Below are 13,556 nucleotides of genomic sequence, written 5' to 3' on the forward strand. Positions count from 1 at the left end.
CGTGAGTACCAACCTCAGGGCAGACTTTGAAGAAGCAGGGCACACTCCCTAAATTGGCTGTGAGCTCTATACTTAGATTTCCCCAACCAATTATCAAGTGTTAAGTCCTCAAGCACTGTAACAGCCTTAACATGGAGTCATAGATAGCCCCCCTATCTTGCCACCCAGGTAAGCTTGCCTTTGTGACAGATGATCCCTTACACCAAAAATCACCATAATATTCAGATTACTTCCAGGTCCAAAGGACCAGTCACTTACCCCAAGTCAGTTGCACCTTAGATCTCACACCAAAGATAACACTTGTAGCCAATCCTATAATAAACTATCTAAAGATCTATTAATTAGGAAAAGGAAATAAGTTATTTACAAGGTTAAATCAGGTGAACATAACTCACACAAATGAGTTGCTGTCCGTTAAGTTTCAAAAGGTAATAGAAGCGTCTATAATAAGCAAGCTCTGTATGTCCCTTAGGGCTAACCCAGGCTAAACACAGGATCGTTTGCTTATGCCTAGAAAACCTCCCCCTTGAAAGTCCAAGCAACATAAGAGAGGGTGTTTTTTTCCTGTTAGGGGTTTTTGTCCCATTCTCATTCTCTGAGCTGTCAGTTCAGCTGATGGGAGATCATTCACTTTCATGTCTCCTCTTCACTGGCTGGGTGAGTGACGGTGTGTGTGGACATTAGCAATTAACAGTGTCTTGTCCTCCGATGTTCTACAATAGTTTGTCTGGAGTTGCTGGGCTTTCTTTGTGGGGCAGGAGATAACCACCTGTTGGAGACTAATATTATTTCACACTTGGGAGTGCTTTCCCCTGTCTAGTGACTTAGAGTTACAGCAGAAACATTTAAATATTTACCTTATAACATGGGATACAGATGTTATAAGTGAGATTATGATATACTTGTAAGTTGCTGCATGCATCAAAGTCTAAATACTAACCACATTCTTGTAATTCTAATACCTATTTTAACAAAACTAACACACAGGCAAGCGAGACTGGTTCCAGCTGTGTATTTGTCAGTGATCATGTGAGACCTAGGGGCCTTGCAATGAACTGGCACCTGGTCTGCCAGCATCACAGCTGCAAAGAACATTGTCCTACCCCATTGCTTTGACCCTGCCACCCCACCCCTGGCTCCCCCTTCTCTATTGCATCAAACATAAGCTGCTTGGCTTCACTTTTAAGGCCCTTCTCAGCCTATCCCTGCTCTACCTACTATTTCTCATTTGCTATCACACTGTTGATGATCACCTCTGATTTCCCACGATGCCAGCCTTGATTGCTCACTAGTTACATTTTCAAACAAGCACCTCTGTGCTTTCTCCTCCGCTGCCCCACACATTTGGGAGAAGCTCCCTGTGAACAGCTGCAAAACTAACACATTCTCCTCCTTCAGAATCCTCATTAAAACTCTCCTGTGATTTGATCCCTACAAAAAGCTTGACCGAGGGTAGACTGCTTGTGTGCGGAGACTGCAACTTATCATGCTGACCAATGTTGTACTCCCCCATCTGTCTATTGTGTTCAGTATAAATTCTTTGAGGCCTTTTTGTGCTTTGTACAGTGCCTAGCACAATGCGGTCTTGATCCACGACTGGGGCTCTTAGGACTCTGGTAATACAAATAATTAATAAATAATAATCATTAATAATCTGGAGAGTGTTGGCTCCAGCTCCCCAGTTCCTGAGGTGCCTGGCTGGAATGGTACCACTGGCAGCGGGGCTGGCTAGGTGGCAGTACCGCCATTGGTTTCTTGGTTATATCTGCACCTTGTGATCCTTCTTGTGGGGCTCACAGAGCAGAACTTAATGCTTCCTCAAGCAGCATTAACTTCCATAGTATTTACAAGAAGAGAATCTGCTGGGTTCAGAGAAGAACATGGCATATAGAGCCACTGCAGTCTGCTTCCACGCCTGCACCCTCACACAGCCCCAAGCATGCTGTGTTTGTGCCTAGATGCTGAGAGGGACCCAGCATCAGACTGGCTCTTCCCCTTTCCATGCTCACCAGCCTTGCAGCTGGTGCTTGCGCATTTATTTGCACAGTGAAAAAAGCTCTTGCACCTTGATAGCAAGTGAGGCTGGTCTGCTGATTTGCCTCCTCCCTGAACAAGAGGGTGAAAGAGTTCATAAATGGCTTGTGTCGCTCAAGTTTAAATCTTAAAAATGGCTTCTTATTGAGAGTTTAATGGTTTTTAAAATGTAAACGCAGGGAAAATTTACTTTTCAAGCATGAATGTTTTTCTGGTTTCTCACATCAGTGGAAGTGTATTATTCTTTCCAGTCCATTGAGTTCCAGGGGATCACTCAAGTCAAGTCAGTGCTCTTTACAGTGTTAGAAAATCTAAGGTTTTGTTTTTGAGGTTGGGTTCCCCCCGCGACACACACCTTTTTTTTTTTAATGTGGTCTTCGCTGAATCCTCATGTTTAGCTGGTATAAAATATATGGGTTCTCTCCTAGGAATAAAGGTGATTAGATATAGGAATGCTCTAAAAAAACCAACAAGTCAGGGCCCTATCTGCAACCCTTAGTCACACAAGTAATCCTTTCACATGTCGTGAGTAAGGAATACTCAGGTGTATGAGGATTGTGAAATCAGCCACATCTTAAAATTAAAGCTTTGATGAAAGACACCATAGGTCTGCTTCTTTGAACACGGTGGACTTAGACATTTCTGCTATTGGATCTTTAATAGAACAGCAGTGAAATGTAGGTTTCTATTTTGCTGACTCTTAATCTTAAGGCTGTGTACAGCTCACAGACCTTGTTTGCATTTCCCATTAACATCAGTGCACTTGTCCTGCCCTCCTTGCTTGAGCAAAATATCTCATTGACTTCACTGACTTCAGGGGGTATTTGCCTGAGAAAAGGAATACAGGACTGGGCCTCTGGAAGCTTTGTCATGTGCCAAGGACAGTAACTATGTGCTGCTAAGACCAACATCTGTCAAACCTCTATGACTAAAGTTAGACACCTAAACCACATTTAGGCATCAACGTAAACAGCCTGATTTCCAAAAGTACTGAGCATCTGCACCGTTGATCTCACTCAAAATCAGACCACTTCTATGTAGTGTTTAGATACGGTTTTCAATGCCTAGCTTTAGGCACCCATGTCTGAAAAATTTTAGTCTTAGTTTGTTTAGAATTCCAGGTGTTTGCAAATATGGGTTAATATGCAATAAAACTTAGATAGAGCTTTAATACCTACTGTTTTTTTAACATTTACCACAACAGGGATAGGATGAGATTTTTTTGGAAACTTTCTGAAAGTTTGTCATTGAAATTTATGGATTTCAGTATTTAAAAATGGGGCCTCTCCATCATTCTGGGCACATGACCACTAAAACTATTTACAAATCCTATCAAATAAACATCTCACCCATTCAGCTATTCAGGAATAAACAAAAATGTATCCCCCTTAACTTAGTTACTCCCTTCATAACTCATGTGCTTCTCCAGAGTCTGGGAAAATAGGTGTTCCTTACAACATGTCCTGGGCTCTTCTGGAACAAGGAGGGAGGCAACCAAGTTTTAAAATCAAGGGCTGATCCCTGACCAATCATCCCTGTTTAAACCGGAGGAGCATCTCAACTTACATCATCTGCCAGGTATCCTGTGAGGAGAGAAGCATTTTCACAAGTAGTCAGATTTTACCAAACCATGGGTCAAAATCAAGACCTTATATGGCACTCAACAACAAATTGGAAGCTAGTGTAGTTCCTGGAGCACAGGTGCAAAAAAACCTTAGAGGTTTTTAAGGCCCGGCTTGACAAAGCCATGGCTGGGATGATTTAGTTGGTGTTGGTCCTGCTTTGAGCAGGGGCTTGGACTAGATGACCTTCTGAGGTTTCTTCCAACCCTAATATTCTATGATTATATGTTGTGCCCCTTGCAAAAAGCATCTCTAAATGAGCAAGCCACTACATTCCACACCAGTTGAAGTTGCCATTGGTTTTCAGGTGTAAATCTATCTAGTGGGCATTGCAGTAATACCATTTCAAGGTAACAAAGGCAAGGATCATTTGTAACAAGTTTTTCATCCTAAAGAAAAGGGTTCAGCTTTCTGGATGAGTATAAATGATAGAAAGCAGTCATGGCTGTTAGGACCTGGTCATCCAGAACTAGCTGAGCATCCAACAGAATAACCAGGTTGTGAACCTGTGTCACTAAAAGTAAGCTTACTCTCTCCAACAAGAAGAAAAGGAGTACTTGTGGCACCTTAGAGACTAACCAATTTATTTGAGCATAAGCTTTTGTGAGCTACAGCTCACTTCATCGGATGCATACTGTGGAAAATACAAAAGATGTTTTTATACACACAGACCATGAAAAAATGGGTGTTTATCACGACAAAAGGTTTTCTCTCCCCTCACCCCACTCTCCTGCTGGTAATAGCTTATCTAAAGTGATCACTCTCCTTACAATGTGTATGATAATCAAGGTGGGCCATTTCCAGCACAAATCCAGGGTTTAACAAGAATGTCTGAGGAACAGTTGGGGGTGGGGGGGAAGGAATAAACAAAGGGAAATAGGTTACTTTTTATAATGAATCAACCATTCCCAGTCTCTATTCAAGCCTAAGTTAATTGTATCCAATTTGCAAATTAATTCCAATTCAACAATCTCTCTTTGGAGTCTGTTTCCAAAGTTTTTCTGTTGTAATATCGCAACTTTCATGTCTGTAATCGCGTGACCAGGGAGATTGGACACAAATCAGATGTCAAGAATTATAACATTCGTAAACCAGTCGGAGAACACTTCAATCTCCCTGATCACGCGATTACAGACATGAAAGTTGCGATATTACAACAGAAAAACTTCGGAAACAGACTCCAAAGAGAGATTGCTGAATTGGAATTAATTTGCAAATTGGATACAATTAACTTAGGCTTGAATAGAGACTGGGAATGGTTGATTCATTATAAAAAGTAATCTATTTCCCCTTGTTTATTCCTTCCCCCCCCTCACTGTTCCTCAGACGTTCTTGTTAAACCCTGGATTTGTGCTGGAAATGGCCCACCTTGATTATCATACACATTGTAAGGAGAGTGATCACTCTTTAGATAAGCTATTACCAACAGGAGAGTGGGTTTTTTTGGGGGGGGGGGGGGACCTGGATTTGTGCTGGAAATGGCCCACCTTGATTATCATACACATCGTAAGGAGAGTGATCACTTTAGATAAGCTATTACCAGCAGGAGAGTGAGGTGGGGGGAGAGAAAACCTTTTGTAGTGATAAACACCCATTTTTTCATGGTCTGTGTGTATAAAAACATCTTCTGTATTTTCCACAGTATGCATCCGACGAAGTGAGCTGTAGCTCATGAAAGCTTATGCACAAATAAATTGGTTAGTCTCTAAGGAGCCACAAGTACTCCTTTTCTTTTTGCGAATACAGACTAACACGGCTGTTCCTCCGAAATCTCTCCAACAAGGGAGCTGAAATAACCTCTGCCAGTTCCTCCAATTGCTTCCTCTAGCCTACATGTTTGAAGGCTAGCTGGCTAAGGCCTGGTCTACAGTACGCGGTTATTTCTGAATTAGCTGAGTTACCTCGAAATAAAACTGGTTCCGTCCACATGACCAAACCAGTTTTTTCAATTTAAAGGGCTCTTTACTACGATTGCTGTACTCCACCTCAGCAAGTGGAGTAGCGCTAAAATCGAGATCGCAGTTCCGGGTTACAGGTATTGTGGATGCAACTTGACGATATTGGCCTCTGGGAGCTATCCCAGAATGCTCCCTTGTGACTGCTCTGGACAACATTCTGAACTCTGATGCACTAGCCAGGTAGGCAGTAAAATCCTCAGGAACTTTTGAATTTCCTGTTTGGTCACCATCAGCACAGGTGACCATCAGCACAGTCCACCATCACAGGCAACCATGCATAGTCCACCATCTCAAGAGACCACGCAATCCCGGATTCGCAGCCAAGCTCCAGCATGGTCCGAATGGGAGGTACTGGATCTCACTGCATGTTGGGGAGATGAATCTGTTATGGCAGAACTACGTTCCAAAAAAAGGAACGCAAATATGTATGCTAAAGTCTCCAGGGCCGTGACGGAAAGAGGCTACTCCAGGGACACAGAGCAGTGTCGTACAAAAATCAAGGAGCTCAGGCAAGCGTACCAAAAAGCCAGGGAGGCAAACGTGCACTCTGGGTCACAGCCCCATACATGCCGCTTCTACTGTGAGCTGCATGCAATTATGGGGGGTGACAACACCACTACCCCACTACTGTCTGTGGACACCTTCAAGGGGGGAGTAGCACAGAGCGAGGAGGATGAGTTTTTCGAGGACGAAGAGGAGGACGAGGAGGACAGTGCACAGGCGGCAAGTGGGGAATCTGTTTCCCCCCCCCAGCCACGAACTATTCTTAAAGCTGGAGCCAATAGCGTCCCCCTACTTCCAAAGCATGTTCCCGGACCATGACCCTGGAGAAGGCACTTCTGGTGAGTGAGACCTTGATCAGAGCCACGCGGTGGGGGGCGGGGGGAAACCTAGCCACGCTGGGCTGTTTGCATTTAGTGTAAAGAGCTCATCCCTTCTCAGAGCCTCATCGGAGCTACGCTGGGCTGTTTGCCTTTAGTTTAAAGGGCTCATCCCTGCTCAGAGCCTCATCGGAGCCCCGCAGTGGGTGAATGTGTGCGTGTGGGGGGGTGTTGTGTGAAGCGATCATCCCGGAGAGCCCGCAGGCTGCCTGCAAGCTGAATTCTGTTGCCTGGCCGCATGTGATGGCTTACTCACACCAAAGTGGCAGGCATTTCAGTATAAGAGGCAAAATGCGACCTTGTACAGAAAGAACATGTGCTGTGTACTATGAATTGCCTGTTTCACTGAGAAACAGTGTCCCCTTTGTTCTCTAAAATGTATCTTTTAAAATACTACCCTCCCTTTTTCTCCTCCTGCAGCAGGTGCAAATGTTTCAACGCGGCCCCTATCTACTCCGTCCCAGAGGCTGGTCCAGATTAGAAGGCGGAAAAAACGAACTCGGGACGACATGTTTGCCGAGCTCATGCAGTCCTCCTGCATTGATAGGGCCCAGTTGAATGCGAGGAGGCAAACAATTGCGGAGTCGCGTAGAGCGTTACATGAATACGAAGAGAGGAAGGAGGCATGCGATGAGAGCAGGCAGGATGCTATGGTCAAGCTCATGGGGGAGCAAACTGACATGCTCCGCTGATTGGTGGATCTAATGCGGGAAAGGCAGCAAGACCACAGACTGCCGCTGCAGCCCCTGAATAACTGCCTTCCCTCCTCCCCAAGTTCCATAGCCTCCTCACCCAGATGCCCAAGAACGGGAGGGGGACTACGGGGACCCACGCAGTTCCACGCAGTCAACCCCAGAGGATTGCACAAGCAGCAGAAAGCTGGCATATCCTAAATTTTGATTTGGTTTCTGGACTTGTCCCTCCCTCCTCCGCCACCTCCCTAACACAATACTCCCCCTCCCCCATCTAACTTCTGATTTCTCTCAATGTTTTGTGCAACAAATAATAAAGAATGGTTTTTAAACAATTGTGACTTTATGTCCTTTCATATATATATTGGGGGCAGGTAACTTAAAGAGAAACAAACACAACTCTCACACCGTACCCTGGCCAGTCATGAAACTGGCTTTCAAAGCTTCTCTGATGTGCAGCACGCCCTGCTGCACTCTTCTAATCGCCCTGTTGCCTGGCTGTGTGAAACTGGCTGCCAGGTGAGTTGCCTCAACCTCCCACCCCACCATAAACATCTCCCCCTTACTCTCACAGATATTGTGGAGCACACAACAAGCAGCAATTACAGTTGGAATATTGGTTGTGCTGAGATCTAACCGAGTCAGTAAACTGCACCAGCATGCTTTCAAACATCCAAATGCACATTCTACCACCATTCTGCACTTGCTCAGCCTATAGTTGAACTGCTCTTTACTACTGTCCAGGGTGCCTGTGTACGGCTTCATGAGCCCTGGCATTAAGGGGGGTTCTTGGTCCCCGAGGATAACTGTAGACATTTCAACATCCCCAACAGTAATTTTCTGGTCTGGGAAGTAAGTTCCTTCCTGCAGCTGTTCAAACAGACCAGAGTTCCTGAAGATGTGAACGTCATGCACCTTTCCCAGCCATCCCACGTTGATGTCGGTGAAACGGCCCTTGTGATCCACCAGTGCTTGCAGCACCATGGAAAAGTACCCCTTGCGGTTTATGGACTGGCCACCCCGGTGTTCCGGTCCCAAGATAGGGATATGCGTTCCGTCTATCACCCCGCCGCAGTTAGGGAACCCCAGCGCATTAAAGCCATCCACAATGGTCTGCACATTTCCCAAAGTCACTACCCTTGATAGCAGCTGGTCAATGATTGCATTGGCTACTTGCAGCACAGCAGCCCCCACAGTAGATTTCCCCACTCCAAACTGATTTCCAACTGTCCGGTAGCTGTCGGGCCTTGCAAGCTTCCACTGGGCTATGGCCACTCGCTTCTCAACTGTGAGGGCTGCTCTCATTTTGGTGTCTTTGCGCTTCAGGGCAGGGGACAGCAAGTCACAAAGTTCCATGAAAGTGGCCCTACACATACGAAAGTTTCTCAGCCACTGGGAATCATCCCATACCTGCAACACTATGTGGTCCCACCAGTCTGTGCTTGTTTCCTGGGCCCAGAATTGGCGTTCCACAGCATGAACCTGGCCCAGCAGCACCATGATCTCCCAATCGCCACATGCTGTCTGTGTCCATGTCCTCATCACTATAGCAATCGCGCTGTCGTCGCTTCCTCGCCTGGTTTTGCAGGTACTGCACATACTGCTGGGTAATGTGCGAGGTATTTACAATGGTCAAAAGTGCAGCGGAGAGCTGATCGGGCTCCATGGCTATGGCGCCTGCATGGGTAATCCTGGAAAAAGGGCGCAAAACGTAGGAGAGCAGAGTGGCAGCGGAAGCTGTGCTGTTGGGTTCACGGTAGCCGAACAATGGCTGAAAATGGTTGTCTTCTGTGGCTTTCACGGAGGTGGGAGCCCAGGACAGACAACATGGAGAAGCTCGGAAGCGTGGCAATGGCAGGAGAGCAGGGTTGGCGGCGGAAGCTGTGCTGTTTGGTTCACGATGGCCGAGCAGAGTTGAGTTGGAGAGATGGGTTCATAGTAGCAGGAGAGCAGCGGTGCACTGTCTGCTGAAAGCAGTATGGCGTTTGCACACCAAAAAGGCTCGAAACGATTGTCTGCCATAGCTTTCTGATGACACACACCCAGAAACACCTGCAAGAATGTTTTAGCCCCATCATGCACTGGGAGCTTAACCCAGATTCCAATGGGTGGCAGGGACTGCGGGAACTGTGGGATAGCTACCCACAGTGCACCGCTCCAACATTCGATGCTAGCCTTGGTACTGTGAACACAATCTGCCGAATTCACCTGCTTTAATGGGGACACAGAAGACCGAATGTATAAAATAGCGTCCAAAAATTCGAATAGAATAATTTCGATATAATTTTGTATTGTAAGATTCATTTCATTCAAACGCCAATTGGTATTAGGCACGAGCCAAGTGACAAAAACACCCCACTTCAAAACATTTTAGATAAACAAAGCTGAACTGTGAAAATCTGTGCACCAGACTAAGTGAAAGGTTGGCCAGCAAGGAGGGGAGTGCATTTTTGTGAATCAGGATGCACCAGTCACCAGCACCAGGTCTAGTGTTAGACGTTCTTTTTATCTGTATGTCACTATGCTAATTTTAATATGCATTCATAGGATGCCTAAATGCCTCCAACGCCATCCTTTGCCTATTTCAGTATTCCCACTAATATTAAATACGCTTGATCTTAGCCAAAAGGTGAAGAAAAGAATGTAGTCTCAGTTTAAAATCTAATTAATCACATATAGGATTAATTTAACATGTGGTTCATTCTGTGATAATACATACTATTCTGTACACTAGATCAGTGTCATATCTGGTTCTATATCCTGCATCATAAATGTCCGACAAAAGACAGAATACATGTGATACTTTGTTGAAAGGAATAAGGAGAAGCCAGTAAAACTGGATGGTATAGAGTTAAAATCTGTGCAATAATTCAGAAAACTAGATTCAGCTGTGATGGTACTGTGGAGGTTAGGAATTGAATGAAGAATGGCTGGGGAAAATTGATGTGAATTCTCTAATAAAACTATGCTAAGTAAACCAAAGAGCAAAGTGTATAAGACCATGATTAGGCCAGCTATGGCATACAGGTCAGAACGCTGGGTAATGAGGAAGAAGACAAACAATTATATCACCCTGCTGAAATGAGAATGCTCAGGTGGATGCTGGGTAGGACGAGACAAATAGGCTATGCAATTAAAGTCAGTAGGAATCATGATGCAGGTCAACCCCATCATGGAATTGTTCAGAGAATATTGACTGAGATGGTTGGGTCACACTGAGATGTGGTATATGTTGGCCGGAGAGTACAAGATCTAGCAGTAACAGGACAAAGACCACAAGGAGGACCCAGAAGAAAGTTGTTCAAGATCCTGAAAGAGAATGTGAAAGGAGTACTTGGCAGGAACCCTTGGAATAAGAACTGCTGACCCTGAGTAATCGGACAAGACAAACGTGAAGAAAATCTGATTCTATATCCTGTCCTTGCAGGATAATGAACTCAAAAGAACTAAAGTCTAACTTGCCTCTTACGTACACCAGAGTAAATTGAGAGTAACTCAGTGTGTCAAATTCTCTAATGGCATAAATGGGCAGAAGTCAACGGAGGTGGCAGTTTTACACTGTCATAGAGTTTGGCTTAATGGCATTAACACTACTGTATAACAAGTGTAAAGGAAAAGAGGACCAAGCCCATAGCATATTTTTCTTCTTTGATGATTATGATCCTATAAAAACAAAACACAAGAAATTGAACTGCAAAAGAAACCCTGTGATCAGATATCTATTAACCCACAGAAGCTGGAAAATTCAGAGGTATCTAAAGACAGGGGACCACATTCTGCTCCCAGTCACACTAGTGTATTTCAGATTACCTTCACTAAACTCATTGGAGTTTCTCTGGATTTTCATTCCTGTACGTGATGGCAAAATCCAGCCCATTCTCTTTAGTTCAGCTTCCATAGTTACTAGACATTTCAGAAGTCTGCAAACATTCAGTGACCCGGTAGGTACTGCTTACCTAGGCATAGCAGGGTGGTTTAAGGATGGAGTTTAAACTTTAACACTGCATTTCTTGTTCTTGTGTGGTTGTTCTAGATTAATCATAGCTTCTAAAAAACAATGATTGTAAACTGTATTCCCTTTTTAAAAGAGCTCAGCCTGGGAACATTCTCCACTAAATCCTAAAAATTCAGAACATAATAAGTATTGATGGTTAACATGTCAGGGGGCCATTCAGCTTCTGCTGTGTTTTAGTTTTCTAAAAATGACTCTTAACACTCAACTACCAATGCATTTTGCTAATTACATCATAGATTTCCCTATTGATTAACAGAATCTGAATTAACACAGGAGCACTAATGTTACCCTTTCACCATTATTGTTGTACAAGAAGCCGTGGCAGATGCTGGCAGTTAGTTACACAAACATTAGTATTAACGATTGGCTATTTGGAATTGGTGACAAACTGCAGCCCGATGGAATTCTGAGCTTGAAACCAATCAGGAAGTTAATGAGGAGAGAAATTACCACTGCAGCTTCCCCTTAATTACCTTCTCGCTAGGCAGGAAGGGAGTGCTGTGGGTGGATCTCAACTCATCTAAGGTTAAGAAGGTCAGAGACCCTTTTACTTGGTTTTTGTATCTACTGTGAATTGTAATGTTGCAAATATTTCCAATCCAGCCCTATATTCTGAAATTCTTAATATTTAATTCAAGTGTGTTGCATTCTTAGCTCTTGAGACTGGATGTCTGTTTTAGTTACAGCTTTAATTCCCATGCTCCTTAAATTCTTATTTTATTGCTTAATACTATATTAATCCCTCTCATTATTTTTCCCTCATGCCCCTTGGTTTTAGATGTGACTCTGTTCATGCTCCTTGACTTCCATAGCTATACAATAGGTTGTGTTCTCGCCATGCAGGAAAATCCAACATAGGAGCCTGGGAAATGTAAATTTCCTTCCAGCTCAGGAGTTTCTAGTGGCACCCCTCACCATACAGTTGTGTCTGAGGGCCTCCCTTGCTAACTAAATTAGCATGGCAGCATCCCAAGTAGACTTCTTGGAGTCTCCAGCCCTTATCTCTGGACCTCATCTTTCCATTGGAGGGCAGGGTCTTCTCCTTGGTGGAGTAGGAAGAGGCGGTACAGTGCCATAAACCAGCAGATGTCCCAAGACCCTTGTTCCTTATCTCTTTCCCATTCTCTAGCAGTAGGTTCTCTCTTGGCTCAGTGTTTGTAGAGGGATGATTGTGTCCCAATACACTGGCATCCCCAACAGATGCCAATACTGCAGAAAGCTGTAACGAAAGGTTGCAGAGGTGCTCATTTGGCTGTTTGCCAAATATATTTGTTTTCCCCCACCCTCTGTCCTGGGCTAAGAGTTATTTGGGCCTATCCAGCACAGCAGGGGGAGTACACAGGACCCCAAAGCTTTGCTTATTGAAACCAAATCTACCATTGTGTCTAAATTACTATTAATGCTGTTTGTGGGCCTGTAGTTGTGTGCAAGGAGGGGTGCCTCCCTAGGGTCCCATCCTCTCAGGTGTTCCAATTAATCTGTTAATATCCCACTCTTCTATTTCCTCTCCAGTATTTTCACCACCCAGCAGTCAAGATTCTGGCTTAATTTCCCTTTCCAGCAGCTCTCCTATCAGCACTGAAAGCACCAAAGGAGTACTGGAGTGTGAGTCTGCCTCTGAGTCTGGCACCTTCACTGTTAATTCTGTCATAGAAGATGGCGAATAAGCAAAATTCAGCCCCACATCTCTACTTTATTCAGGAGAGCAAGTGCATTCTGTTATAATGTTGTTTGTTTGCCTGTTTTGCATTGACTGATGCTGAAGTAACCATTTGAAAAAAAGTTTGGTTTATTCTTTTCAGACTCGTATTATAATGACCAAAGACTTACATTCCTATAACAATTTAGGGACTATAGCTTCACAGACTGCAGTGCAGGTTAGGTATTCTGCACTCTGTGTTAATGCAGTAATTCTCTTTATTAAATGTACACACTCAGTAAACTATTCTTTACTAAAGTCCTGGATTGTGGCATGAATAAAATATAATCAAAGTTAAGATGAAATGTTAGAACCCTTGCGGGTTTTGGTTCCAGTTTGCATACACAAGAATGCTATAATGTAAAACAAGTAAGCTAAATCCCTAACCAGTGACTGAAAGCAAGATGAATAGACACAGCTCTCTCTCTTTTTTGGTAGAAATTAATTTGCTAAGATACAAAATATTTTGTAACTTTACTTTGTAGCACCCCTCCTCTCCCTGAAAAAAACCACTGTTTGCCTTCATGGACTGTCAATTCCAGAACCGATTCAAAATAAAGAATTCTAAAGAGAAGTGATTGTCAGTTTCTTAAGAGAACTACCACTTTTTCTGTTTTTTTTTGTTTTGTTTTGTTTTTTACACAAGTAGCAAGAG

General features: G+C 44.0%; 1 protein-coding gene across 1 annotated transcript in view; it reads left to right on the forward strand.

The window, feature by feature from the left end:
• The window catches only part of DMRT1 (doublesex and mab-3 related transcription factor 1), an 84,402-nt gene extending 71,334 nt beyond the window's left edge, over window positions 1–13,068 (forward strand). The window contains exon 5 of the mRNA XM_007065580.4: window positions 12,715–13,068. Coding sequence (XP_007065642.2) covers window positions 12,715–12,869 — 155 coding nt within the window. The 3' untranslated portion in view covers window positions 12,870–13,068. The remainder of the gene's footprint in view (window positions 1–12,714) is intronic.
• Window positions 13,069–13,556: the final 488 nt, after the last annotated feature.

This window comes from Chelonia mydas, chromosome 5 (genome assembly GCF_015237465.2).
Source record: "Chelonia mydas isolate rCheMyd1 chromosome 5, rCheMyd1.pri.v2, whole genome shotgun sequence".
Classification (NCBI taxonomy): Eukaryota; Metazoa; Chordata; order Testudines; family Cheloniidae; genus Chelonia; species Chelonia mydas.